At 40.1% G+C, this 13734-nt stretch overlaps 1 protein-coding gene across 3 annotated transcripts in view; it reads right to left on the reverse strand.

The window, feature by feature from the left end:
* SLIT3 (slit guidance ligand 3) overlaps positions 1–13734 on the reverse strand; it is a 778163-nt gene that overhangs the window by 69605 nt on the left and 694824 nt on the right. For all 3 annotated transcript variants that reach the window (XM_051978878.1, XM_051978877.1, XM_051978879.1), the window contains 3 exons: positions 4561–4629; positions 2764–2835; positions 1774–1845 (listed from right to left, as the gene is read on the reverse strand). In XM_051978878.1, coding sequence (XP_051834838.1) covers positions 1774–1845; positions 2764–2835; positions 4561–4629 — 213 coding nt within the window. The remainder of the gene's footprint in view (positions 1–1773; positions 1846–2763; positions 2836–4560; positions 4630–13734) is intronic.

Genomic DNA, 13734 nt, shown 5'->3' on the forward strand with positions numbered 1-13734 from the left:
AAAAAAAAGAAAAAAGAAAAAAAAGTTTCCTATACCAATGAAATCATAGGTTCAGTCCTTTCCATATTTCAAGAACAAGTATACTTAATTTTAAATTATAGCAATCTCCTAAGAACTGCACCACACTAAGAGTAAACTGATTAAAATTCTGACCATGATGTGCACTATGGTGTGGCGAAGAGAGAAGAGCAGTAAAAGTCTTGAGAATTGCAGATGGGTGAGTATGGGTTCAAATCCCATCTCCAATATTTCCTAGCTGTGGGAAAATCACTTCTCCCAAGCCTCAGTTTCCTCATCTGTAAATTGGGGATAATTATGCCTACAGTACAATCTCAATTTTGTGAGGATCAAATAGAGAAATTGTGTAAAGCTGTTTGCAAATCTTAAGATGCTTTATTAAAATCAGTTAGCTTTACCAATGAGTGCTAATGTAGTAGTTGGCCTTTGGCAAATTATTTTGCTTTTCCGGGCCTCAACTTTTTTTTTTTATCTATAACATCAGGGAATTGGGCCAAATGAGCTTTAATATCCCTCCAAGTTCTAATATTTTTCTGTTGCCAAAAAAGTCTTGGATTGATGGGGGGAAGATATATGAGTGTCCAATGAATACAAGATAGCCAAAGCTTGAGTAAGACAATTGCACAGGCAGGAGAGTACCCTGGATGGGATGGAAATAGAACATATGCCCCAGCCAAAGCCATTCTGACTTTGTGCATGCACACACAGACACAGACACAGACGTAGACACACACACACACACACACACACACACACACACACACAGTCCCATCCAAATCTGGTGGGGCTCAGCTGACAGCATCGAAGCTGCTTGAAGAACTGGCAAGGAGGAAGGATGCTCAGAAATAAGGAGAGTGAGGGAGAGAACTCTGGTTCAGCTCTGAGCAATGAAATGTACTTTTCTCCCTTTGTGTTAAGCTAGAAATGGGGAAATTGTTTTGCTGATGTTTTCTTTTCTGAAACTCTCCTGAGAACATGGATAATAAATAAGTGACAATAACAGATTGCACACTGTCAGTCCTGGGCACTTCTTCCCCTCTGGAGAATTGATTTTTAATAACAACGCAGATGACATGTGGCGGGAGTAGTAGCTGACACCAGAGTTTTGTGGGCAACAATAAATCATATCAATCTGGAGGTCCCTGAATGGGCACAGCTACTGGGGATCCATTTCACTAATGTCATCGTGCCTGGGCTTGAGTGGACAGCCAGTTAACAGGTTTGGAAGTGCCGGTAAGCTGTTCCCAACAACGTGAGTCTAAGAAGACATAGAAATGATAAAGGGCACAATAACTAATAATCATAATAATAGGAATTTGGGATGGGACAGTGGATAGAGTGCTTGCCTTGGAATTAGATCTGAGTTCAAATTTTGCCTTAGATCTTCTCTAGCCGTATGACCCTGGGTTAGCTGTAAAATGGGAATAATACTAGCACCTACCTCCCAAGTGCTAAATGCTGGCTATTATTATTGTTGTTGTTACTGTGTTAAGGATAATAGTTATGGTAGTAGATGATATTAGGAGCCGGAATGTTTACTGGTGACCCCCTGACTTTTTCCTTCTCCTAAGTTGTATTTTGAAATAAATTTCTCTCCTTTAGGCTAGCCTAGACCTGTTTAGAGGCACCTCTTTCTGAAAATAGTCAGTTTATACAGGGGGGTAAGGAATGAAAGAAGATTATTCCAGGGCTGGTAAACACACAGCCATATGGTACCAAATGTCAAACCTCCCCTACCTAGCAGGGTATACTCACAACACTCGAAGAGACCGTAGGCCATTAAATGCATGGACTGGAATGCACCGCAGCTGGTTGTAGCTCAGGATGCTAAGGAAGAAAAAGGCATGATAGTAACATTCTCTTGGTTCATTTGTCATGAACTATTTATAGGTAAGTCGTGGATTTTTGTGGATTAGTCATCACCAAGGTTGTATAACAGGTCAGTTTTCTCCTTCTCACTGAGTAAATCTGAATGCTTGCTTCTGCCTTCAACTGGTTTGCACTCAAACCTTGCAAAGCTAACTGAAATAAAAGTGGCTTGAACAAAGTGTAATCAGGCAGGGAAAATTCATTGCAAGTGAGAAAAAACCCATTCAATTAAATAGAAGGAATTACAAAACTGAATACAAATATTTACTGATTTTCTCTGATGCTGATTATGTGTCCGGGCTCATTTCCATTGAAATGGCAAAAAGGTCACTAATATTATTGAGATACCAGGAGAAAAGAGAGGAAGGGTCACAGATGTTGGGTGGATCCTCAACGATATGGACATACCCAAGGCTGGATAGCCACATAGTTGTATTTTAGTTCTAAATCTGGTTCTAAAATGGAGGGAATATCCACAGAGATCATGGATCACAGATCTGAGTACTAGTTTTCCTGGGTAGCATGTAAGCTCCTCAAGGGGAGAAATTTTCCTCTTCTTTTCTTTCCTCTTCTTCTCTTCTTCTTCCTCTCCTCTCCTCTTCCCTTCCTTTCTTTTTACTTCTTTTCTTTTCTCTTCTTTCCTTTTCTTTTCCTATTCCTAGCACCTAGCCCTCATCTGACCCAAAGAAAGTGCTTAAATCTTTGTTGAATTGAACTATATTAAATAAATACCTGAGCTTTATGGTCATTAGTCAACTCTTCATTGTGAGTGGGAGTTGGTAGCAAGAGGGGACAGAAGGGACAGATCTAAGACGTAAAAAAATTAAAAGAAGAGACATAGTTCGGTGACAAATGCGGATTGGTTTTGCTACTTACAGTGTGGAGAGCTGAGTCATGTTGCTGAAGGTATAATTGGTCAGGACACTGATGCTGTTATTGCTCAAGTCACTAGAGAAGAAATGCACAAAACAAGAGTCACAACTACCCCTGGATCTCTAGACCAGTCCTTTCCGATGGCCACATCTCACTGCATCCAAAGGTCTCTTCCATGTGTCCTTATTCTAGGCTGTTTCCTGTTTCCAAATGCCATTTATGCATATTATCTGAGCACTTTGCAATTTGCCCCAAATCCCAGTTCATCGGATTCCCTTTAGAAGAATGTAAGTTATGGGTTTGGAAGGGAGTTCCAATTCTTCTCCAGGGAATATTCAGAGGCAAGATGAAAGCCTGAACTAGGAGCCTGGCCTCCTTAAGGAACAGGTAGGTTAATACTTCACCTTTAGCTTGAAACACCCTACTCCCCTCAGGCATCCATGCCTTCCCTCCCACCTTGCTGTTTTGAATTACTTTGAATGTTTTTGTATTTGTTTTCATTATTTTATATATATGTATCTCCATATTTTTGAATATACATATATATTTGATAAGTATATAAAGCATGTATATGTATGCATATAATAAATGTATTTAAATATATATGCTCTCAAGGAGCATGCATTCTAATGGGGGAGACAATTATATACTTTTGTGGTTGGATGTTTCATTCATGCCCAGTTCTCAATGACCCCATGACTGGTGTACCATTTCTTTATCCAATTCACTTTACAGATGAGGAAACTGAGGCAAAGAGGGTCACACAAATAGGAATTGTCTGAGACCAAATTTGAACTCGGGACGATGAGTCTTTTTGACTCCAGTCCTGGCACTCTATATGTACATACATGTAGTTTATATGCATGTATAAATAATATGTACACAAACCTAAACACCGAAAACATACATATATGTACATGTATATAGACAGATGCATGTGCATAATAGACATATATATATATATCTATCTATATCTATAGATATACACATACACACACAAAATTGATATCTCCCCTGTTTGAATGTAAGTCCCTTGAAGGTAGGGATTATTTAATTCTTCATATTTATGTCTCCAGTGCTTAACACAGTTCCTGGCACAAAGTAGGGGCTCAATAAATGACTGATTGATTCTGGCTGAATGACTGATTCTTTCCCAGTCTCGCATACCCAGTCATTCACTTCTCCACGGGTATTTTCATGTGGATGGGAGTTGGGGTTTGGCTCTCATTTGCCATCTGCTAAGAACCTTGGCTAAGGAGGACCTCCCTTCTGCCTCAAGTTAACTGACCTGCACTGACCTGCCTATGTTTGTTGGGGCCACTGGAAGCTGAAGAGGTCCCCAGAATATTTAGTAGTGACTACTAGATCTCTGGTCTACAGACTCTTCCTTACCCCGCTATTCCACAACAAACCTACCCAGCTGTGTCTGGTCAGGACAGGGCTCCCCAGATCTTCATTCCAAGAGTTTTGCATATCCACAGAGAAACATTTCAGGACTGGTTACTTATTGAGAAACTAAGTTAAAGACAGATCTTCATGTACCTCTCCCAGCTAATTTTAGACGGTGTGCTTAGAATTAGGGAAGGTAGGAGGATCAGGAGTACACGTACTACCAATTGTTAGGGTATTTGAAACTTGCCAGGTCCTCCTGGTTCATAACTACCCCTCAATCCTTTATAATGAGACAGGGACAAAACTATGGCTGTCTCCACCACACCAAGCATGGGGTCCATTAGGCTAACCTCCCCGCACCAAGGGGAAAAATAAGCATCTCATTCCACCCAGCCCCGGGCTCCTTACATCAATGTCAGGTGTCTGAGGTTGGACAGCTCTTTGGGTACAGTTGTTAAATGGTTTCCTTCCAGGTACCTGGAAAAAAAGAAGACAGAATGAAGGGAAACAAATCACAGTCACACACACACACAAAATTTCAGGCAAGGACTCCTGAGAGATGAGGCTCTGTGCCCATGCATTATAGATGGAAATAAGGAAAGGAGGCAAGATTTATGGGAAGAAAGGGGAAAAAAGACTTCTACATTTTGAGCCCAAGGTTGTTTCTTTTCACAGGGGAACATAGAAATTCCATTTTTTTCAGGGCCCCTACTTTGAGCAGTGCTAACCTGGGCTGCCCAGGATTAGTTTACAAAGCTCGGCTGTGAAAGTTGGAAAAGAATTGCTATCCTTCCAACCATTTAGTATTCAAGGGCATACAGTACACAGTTGGAAGGGGAAAAATATTTTAAAATGTCCCTCTGTTAGATGAAATTACTATACATTCCAAATCTGGAACATAATGTGCAGTTATGGTTGCTGTAGAAAGACTTTGTAGCATGTAGGTCTACAGATCAGGGAGATCTGGATTCAAATCTTATCTCTGACACATACTAAGCATGTGTCACTTAATGTCTCAAGACCCAGGTTATCACTAAAAGTTACTGTCCAAGAGATGGAAGAACTTGATCTGTGCTAATGGAGAGAGTGCTTGCACATGTAGCTCCCCACAATGAGGAAACCACAACTCTTTGCAATCCTGCTTTATAAGATGTCCCCCTCTCTCCCTACCTTCTAAAATAGACTTCAAGAAGGCAATCATGAACAGATGTGGGCACAAACTTCCATTTCCCCAGGAGAAGAGCAGAATCGTCAGCTCAAAGCTTTAAAGCTGGAAAGAACCCGTGAAGTAATCTGTTTCATTCTTTTTTTTTTTTTTAATAGGTGAAGAAACAGAGATGCATAGAGTTACTTGCTTAAGATGACTTAGGTCAAATTCCTGGCAGAACCAAAATTTGGGCTTTATCTCCCAAGTCAGTGTTCTTGTCACCATATCAGGCTGGTGATCAAAGCAAGCAGCCATATTAGAGGGAAGAAAGACCAATTATGAAGACAGCTAAAAAAAACTGGGCTTCTTCAGTCTGGGAAGGGAAAGACCAAGAGAAGAAGGCATGAATAGAATCTATAAAGTCATAAATGACTTTATGATTAGTGATAATAGCCTTTTGAGATTTCTAAAGCATATTTATATATATCATTATATATAGACACACATACACACATACATACACACATAAATCTTATTTGATCTTCACAACAACCCTGTGAGATAGGTGCTAGTAGTATCCTATTTTAAGTAGTATCCCTATACATTGGAAGTACATTGCATCCTTGTGTCCTCTCCCTCTGACCGGATGACTCTTCTCCAAATCTTCATTTTAGAAGGCCAACCAGATCCATCAAGTTTCATTCCTCTCCAGGAAGAATACTATATGTCTTCTAAAATCTCCTTATATGTCACTTTTTTCTCCCCCTAACCAAATCCAAACTCCTTTCAATTTCCTTTTTTATGTGTTACTTTCCTCCCCGTCTCCATTAGAACTTAACCTCTTTGGGGAAGGGACTTGTTTTCTACTTTTATTTGTATTCCCAGTGCTCAACTATAGTAGGCTTTCTAGAACCCCCAAATTGGGGTGCCAAAATATATCATCTGGACTAGCTCTCTGGAGGCTCTCGGGACCAGCCTTGGTCTTCGTGAAGGAATGAAGAAGGCAGGAGACCCATGAGGATAATCAAAGATGGAGTTCTTATTTCAAGTCCTCTCAGCCCTTAAATACCTTGGTATGATTATATCATTACATCACACTGAGCATATGCCAACTGGAGAACCATTATGTCACCACAGCACACTGCACAAATGCTATCAGCACCCTGCTATTGATATGTAAATGCTTCTTTACTGTAAGTATCCCTTGCTTCAAATAGAACACAAGTGGTCATTACCTCCCTGACTTCTCAGGAAGGCCCAGAGCCCTTAGGGGAGATGGGGAGTCAAACCAGACACTGTCAACAGGTTCCCTCTGGACTGGAGGGTCTTTTACTTACCCAGAGTTCCCCCACTGTCTGCAGCCCTCTACACTCAACCTAGTGTTTTACAGATAATAGGTCTTAATAAATGCTAGTTGACTATTTTAGCTCCTATTTAAATGACGGTTATTCTATGTAGATATGGGTGCCTAAGTTTTTGGTGGCTTGGAGAATACAAAGCTGGAAGCTGTGGGAGTGACGCTGATTTGGGGAGTACAACTGGAGGACTTTGCTATTAAATTCTTCTAGCAAGGTAAAGTTTTATATGGAAAGTAGGATTTTAGGAGTTCTGCACATGATGGCTTGGAGGAGGGAAGGTACTTAGATGCAAGGTATTATGTGAAGGAAGGCTTGGAGGTGTCAGTAAGATAAATGAGCCAGAGAGAAGGTAAAGAGCAAGCTGAAGGTGCATTTCACCTAGGTAGACTAATTAGCCTCAAGGAGAGATACTACTAAAAAGTCTGGATTCAGACAGAAAGCGACTAAACATACCCTCAGTTTCAGCCACAAACACATGTCCTTTACTCCTTCCATTCTCTTCCTTAACTTCTCCTTTACTCAATTCAGGGCAGAAAACATTTATTAAGTACCTGATATTTATAAGGAATCATGTTGGGGACTTTAGCAAAATAAAGATGAAACCACCCACAGTTTTGAGATTACATTTTACGGTATTAGAACAGATACATTATAATTCAAGGAAAGGGATACACATACACACACACACAGAGAAAGACAGAATGAGAGATACACACACACACACACACACACACACAGAAACTAAGACAGAGACAGGCACATACACAGAAACAGATAGACAAATTGAGAGTCAGAGAGACAGAGAGAAAGCAAATACAATAATTCCAGCAGATCAACAAAGCCTTCATGTAGGAAGAGGTGGCCTCTGAGCTGAGCTTTGAAGGAAGCTAGAGATTCTAAGAAGCAGAGGTGGGCAGAGTATATGCCATATGTGGGCAATAGCTTGTACAAAGGTAGAGAGACAAGAGATTGGAAAATCTGGTGGGCCAGAGTGGTTGGAAAAGAATGAAGGAGAATAATAGAAGTACTACAAAATAAGTTTGGAAAACTAGATTGGAATCAGGTGTTGAAAGATTCTAAATGCAAGGCTGAGAAATTTAGCCTGGAGGCAGTAGGGAGCCATCAAAGATTTTTGAGCAGGAGAGCAACATGTTTAAACTTGTATTTTAGTCATATTATTTTGAAAGCTTAAAAAAGGAGACTGGAAAAAGAGAACAATTATGAGAAATGTTGTATAGGTGTATTCAACAGGATTTGGAAAATAGGTATGTGGTGAGAGAAGGAAGTATCAAGTTTGACTACAAAATTACTCTTCTATTCCTTTTTTCTTTCTCTTTTCATCATTCACAATCACTGCTTGGGAGGAATGTACATGTAATGTACGTGGTTAATTTACCACTATAGGATGTTGAGAAATTCACAGATATGCAATTTAAAACACATTAACTGGACTCTTCTGTCTTAGTGTCCCAGGGACTTAAGTATCAGTCTGTGCAGCATTTCACAGAGGTGATCTACTCTAGACATGGGATAAGGAATATAGTCTCAAACATGGGCAGAAGGCTGATTTATTTTCCTTAGTTGTATACTTTGTTGCAAGTGACAGTTCTATTTCTAAGTGATACTACGAAGAAAGCACTGGGTCTGAAGTCAGGAAAATGAGTTCAAATTTGATCTTAGATGCTTACTAGTTGGGCGATTCTGGGCAAGTCATTTAATAGGTCTGTGTGAGTGTCCTCACTTATACAATGGGAATAATAATAGCATCTACTTCTAGGATTGTTGTGAGGAACAAACATAATATTTGTAAAGTGCTTAGCGTGCACCTAATAAATATTTGTTTCCCTGCTTTCTGAAGGCAGGGAGGGATCACTGGGAATTAAAAGCAATGTTGAAAAAATGGGAGCAACAATCAACTGTTTACTTAATTTAAAAAACGGATTATAGGAATATCAAAAAGAGACCTGGCAGGTTTCTTTCCATCTTAGAAGTATCCAATCAGGGCAGGACACTAGAGGCTAGGGAAACTTCAGATTATGCTTAATCACAGCAACAGGCATGATCACAAATGGAAATCCCCTTAATGAGTTTATTGTTAAGTGCTGGTAACAGCTGATATTTGTATTGTGGTGGTTGTTCTTGAAGAGGACCACGACATCAAGGAGATGCAAGTGAATTGGATTTAAGTGGGAGAAGGGCTAGGCAAGGTCACCTGCCTCACTTTCCCCTCCAGAGCTACCTGGATCCAGTGGCCAGATAAAGATCAAGGTGACTGGAGACAGTGCTGAAAAAATGCTGGTAATCACTGATATTTATATAGTACAATGATGCATGCAAAGTGCTTTTAATTTACTATCTCATTTGATCATCACAAAAATCCGAGAAGCAGGTATTAAAGATAGTTTGATGATGATGATGATTAAATAGAGATCCGGCTTGGAAGCCAGTGGGACTGGAATAAAATCCTATGGCTATATATTTGTGAGAAATGTGCAAGGCTTTAACCTCTCTAAGATTTTGAGGTGTAGAAAAGATGCCAACTTACATCATTAAGATGCGTTTCTTCCCTTTGCAAGTTGTCTCAACCAGTAGATCCTCTACATAGAACTCAGCAAACTGAGGCTATGAGAAATAAAGTTAGTCTTCTATGGTCACACAGCTCCTAAATATCCATGGAAGGATATAAATCTAGGTCTTCCTGATCTCATTCTGCTCTCTGGACAAAGGCTGTTACACAGGAATTTTCTTTGTGTCTGGAGTTCGGTTGTTTGTCAATGCTAATGGTAGTTCCTTTGGCCACACAGTTTTGGGGTTTTAGAACACTTGAATTCATAGGATAAAAGAATAATGGATCTAAAGCTGGAAATAACTTTAAAGGTCACTTAGTCTAACCTCTTATTCTACAAATGAGGAAATTGAACTCTAGGTGATATAGGCACTAATTGTCAGATGTGGAATCTGGACCTAGGTCTTCTGATTGCAGAACTAGGGTTCTCTGTTTCTTTACTACAGTTACTCTGCTTTTATATCCTACCTTAAACATTATAATTGGCTACTTATATGGCCTAAAGGACAACAAAGTAAAGCCTCTCAAGATCTTGTCTGCATTATTGCTGTATGATTAGCATGAAATGGGGGAGATGCAAGAGCAACTTCACTAACTTCCTTTTATTTTTATCCCATTTCACAAAGAAATCTTGGAAATCATTCTATTCCGAAGGTCATATGATATTCCTCTCAATGCTTTGATGTTTGATCTTCTGGTGAGATGGCTGGCTCAATCTACACCTTCCTGAATAAAAAGAGCTTCTTTTGCCTGGAATAGCCTCCGCTCACTTTTCCCTATAACCTCCCTGCCCCCATTTCTACGTAGCCAAGCTCTACCCATCTGATGTCAGAAATCATAGCTCATAAACTGTTAGAGTTGGAAGAGACCTTGGAAATAGCTCACTTATCTAATTTAGCTAGCTAATAGCCAAATCAGGGCCCAAGCACAGGTCTCCATCTCCTAATCCAATACTCTTTCCATAATGTCAAATGTCATCATCATCAAGCTCAGTTTGAACTCACCCACAGTGATCTCATCTTTCTCTGAGTGCATAGAATCGAGAGGTGTTAGAATTGGAAAGAATCACAGGAATCATTTGGTCCAGTCTTCTCATTTTACAGAGAACAAGGCATAGAGAAATGGAATAATGACTTCCCAAGTTAGTTAATGTCAGTTAATGAAAGAAAGGGAATTACAATCCAAGGCTTCTCTCAGTGTAATAATCTTTCAGCTACAACACTTAATGTGGGTACTTTTCATTTAGCATATCAAGTTAGCATCTTTTGGTTAATACAATATCAGCTCCTCAAGGGTGTGGGTTGTTTTGTTTTTGTCTTTGTATCCCCAGAACCTAGCATAGTATCTGGTACATAGTGAAAGTTTTATCAATGCCTGTTGAATGAATGATGTATATCTATCTACAGTTGTCTGTCTGTCTTTCCATCTGTCTGTCTATCTACTTCTCTTAACTTCATGGCTAGATTATAAGTTTCTTGAGAGTAGAAGCCATGTCTTATTCCTCTTAGTGTCAATTTAGTTTTATATAGCACTTTCTTCTCAAGAGATGTCTTTTAATTGATTTTCCAGTCAGTCCATTTTTGAACACTGCTGCTCTATGTTCTGGACATCTGCAAAAGTGTCTGAGGTTCATCTGTATGTGATAGTAACTCAAGTAGGACTTGACATTGTCACATATGTTGTTAAATCATTTTTCAGTTGTAACTCTTTATGATCCCATTTGGGGTTTTCTTGGAGTTTGTCATTTCCTTCTCCAGATCATTTTACAGATGAGAAAATTGAGACAAATAGGGTTAAATGATTTGCCTAAAGTCACATAGCTAGGAAGTATCTGAGATGAGATTTTTAAGTCAGGAAAATGAATCTGATTTCAAGCTTCTAGGCCTGGCATTCTATCCACTGAGCCACCTTACTGCCCATCATCACATATAAAGCATCACTAAAATCCCAGAGAATAAGAATAAATACCAGAGGGATATTTTGCTTTTGGTCCCATAACATCTCAATGATCAAATCTCTGTTCATAACTGGTTATCTTCATGTATCAAGATGGTAGTATCCTGGAAACCTTTCTCCACATGTCCTTATTTTCAATTTATTGATGGTGCTTAGAGAAGTCATGGGCAAGGATGGATGTGACCTATACTATGAAAAGAAGAACCCCACCTCCATGAGATTATCCATCCATCAAAGCAGTGTCACTGATAGAATTCTTAACTGACAGAAAAGGGAATCCTCTGGGCTGGCTACTGCTCCACACTGTTTAACACCTCTTTTCTTTGCCTGCAATATTGATTTCCTTGTTCTCACTTTCAACTGTCTCATTCCTTACGCTGGGGATCACTGCTTGTAGAAAAACAAGAAGAAACAGAAAAACAAGGGTAGCCCTAGGGAATGTCATCCATGCATTAGATAGCTAACACAGACAATATTGCTCCCATTTTTTCAGATGGCAAAATGAGGTCTACGGAGACTGTACAATTCGATCTGTGTGCTTCTGGCTACTAGATATCTAGTGCCCTTGATTACATGGATCCTGGTCCCAGTTTAGATCATAAATGAAAAAACAAAGCTAAGACAAAAAGAAGCCTCTTTGGATCTCTTGAAAATGACCTAGGAAGAATAGCTTAAGAGAGGAGCAATAGAGAGATTTTACTTCTCAAATATAGACACTGGTATGTAGAAAGAAGAAAAACACAAGAGAATAGGGGATGCTAAAGCTAGCTTTTGCCAGGAATTGGCTTTTGGAATTCTATTAAGATGCCCTACACTCTGGCTCTGCTTGGTCTTCTGTCCTGCCAAAGCATTTCTAACAGATTAGATTTAAATCAGCCTTAATTTAAATGCTGTTTTAGCTCCAGCCAAAGCCCCGCATCTTGCCTTGCAGGAAAATTTGAAAAATCCCTCCAAGAAAGGATTTCTCCTCCATCTCCCATATCCCCCAGCCTTGAGAATGATTAGTAAGTCTCTCCAAACTGAATAGAAACTTTTAGTTCAGTGGCTTCTCTCCTTTATGTTACAGAAAGGACAGATCACCCTGCTGTGTGCTAATGCAGAGGGCATGGTCAGGGCTGCCTTCCATAAAAGGATCCCCATCTCCATCAGTCTCAGAGTCAGCAGAAGGACATTGGGAATGGTACCCACAACCTGTGAGGAGCCAGTCTGGAGTATTTCAGCTGAATTATTATTTCTCCCCCATCCCTAATAATTGCATTGTCATTTGAAGAGAGCAAGCAGTATGTGCGTTGGAAGGAAAACTTGGGGGAAGGAAAAGGGATATGAAGCTTCTCCAGGAGCTTTGCTTCTAACTGGACATTCTTTCCTCCCTTTGCACATTCGTTGACACCTACAAACGTTTCTTTTTGGCCCTGGATTCTCAGGAAACAAGAGCAGCAGCTTCACCTGCTGTATCCCGTGTCCCTGTTTGTGTCAAAGCAGTGGAATAAAGAGGGGTTTCTGAGACTGCTTTCCCCTATCCTCAACCTCCATCCCTTTGGGCCTGATCTTGTCTTGTTAGAGAAATGATTGTCAGATATTGTTTTCACAATAGACCAAAGATGCTTAAGATGGGATGGGGCTACTGAGGGGAAGAGATCCAGGTCCAAATGTCCATTTGGAAGACTGGCAGATGGGAACAAAAGCCCTAACAGTGAGCATGCTAGGACAAAGGAATGGTCGGGTGGGGAAAGCACGGCTAGGCAATAATTAATGTGAAAAGCTTTGGCGTGCTAGCTCCAATACAAGCCCAAAGTGTGACAGAACAGCCAAAAAAGCTAATTCAATCTTAGACTACCCTTATTGACAGAGCTGTTACTGACATTGGACAAATGGGACTTTGACCTTGTGTGCCAAGATGAGGAGGGGAAGAACATACTTCCTTTCAACAGGAGTCCTTTCGTGGCATATGCTACCTAAGCAGCACAACTCCTAAACCCATCTTTCCCTTCCCCTCCTCCCATACTAGGATCACATTTCCATGGAATTTTTCTTCTGGCACCCACCTTAGTCGCCTACAACCTTATAAAATTGAGGGCTGGCTGGACTTTCTGGGGGACAGGCTGCACCCATGGATGGACTGACTATGGCCCCCCCTCCCTCATTCCTTGATCTACTTTGTATGTGTTGTTTATATTTATTTGTGTACATGTTTTCTCAGTAGAATATAAACTCCTTGAGCACAGGAACCATTTTTATTTTTGTTTTGTACTTTGTATCCTCAATGGTTAGCATAGTATTTAGCACAGAGTTAACACTTAATGCAACTCTGTTGATGATATTTATATCTCTAGACATTTTATGTGTAGAATAAAGATCATAGAAGCTATTGTAGCTTCTCTGGCCTCTATCAAGATTCAATTCCAATGTTACCTTCTTCGGGCATTCCCTGATACCTCTTTGCTACTACTACTTTCCCTTCCCCTTGAGATTACCTTCAATTTGCACCCTATACACATATATTCATCCATCTATCTGTCTGTCGGTCTTTCCACTTATGTGTATAGCTATCTCTA

Source organism: Antechinus flavipes, chromosome 2 (assembly GCF_016432865.1).
Source record: "Antechinus flavipes isolate AdamAnt ecotype Samford, QLD, Australia chromosome 2, AdamAnt_v2, whole genome shotgun sequence".
NCBI classification, from domain to species: domain Eukaryota; kingdom Metazoa; phylum Chordata; class Mammalia; order Dasyuromorphia; family Dasyuridae; genus Antechinus; species Antechinus flavipes.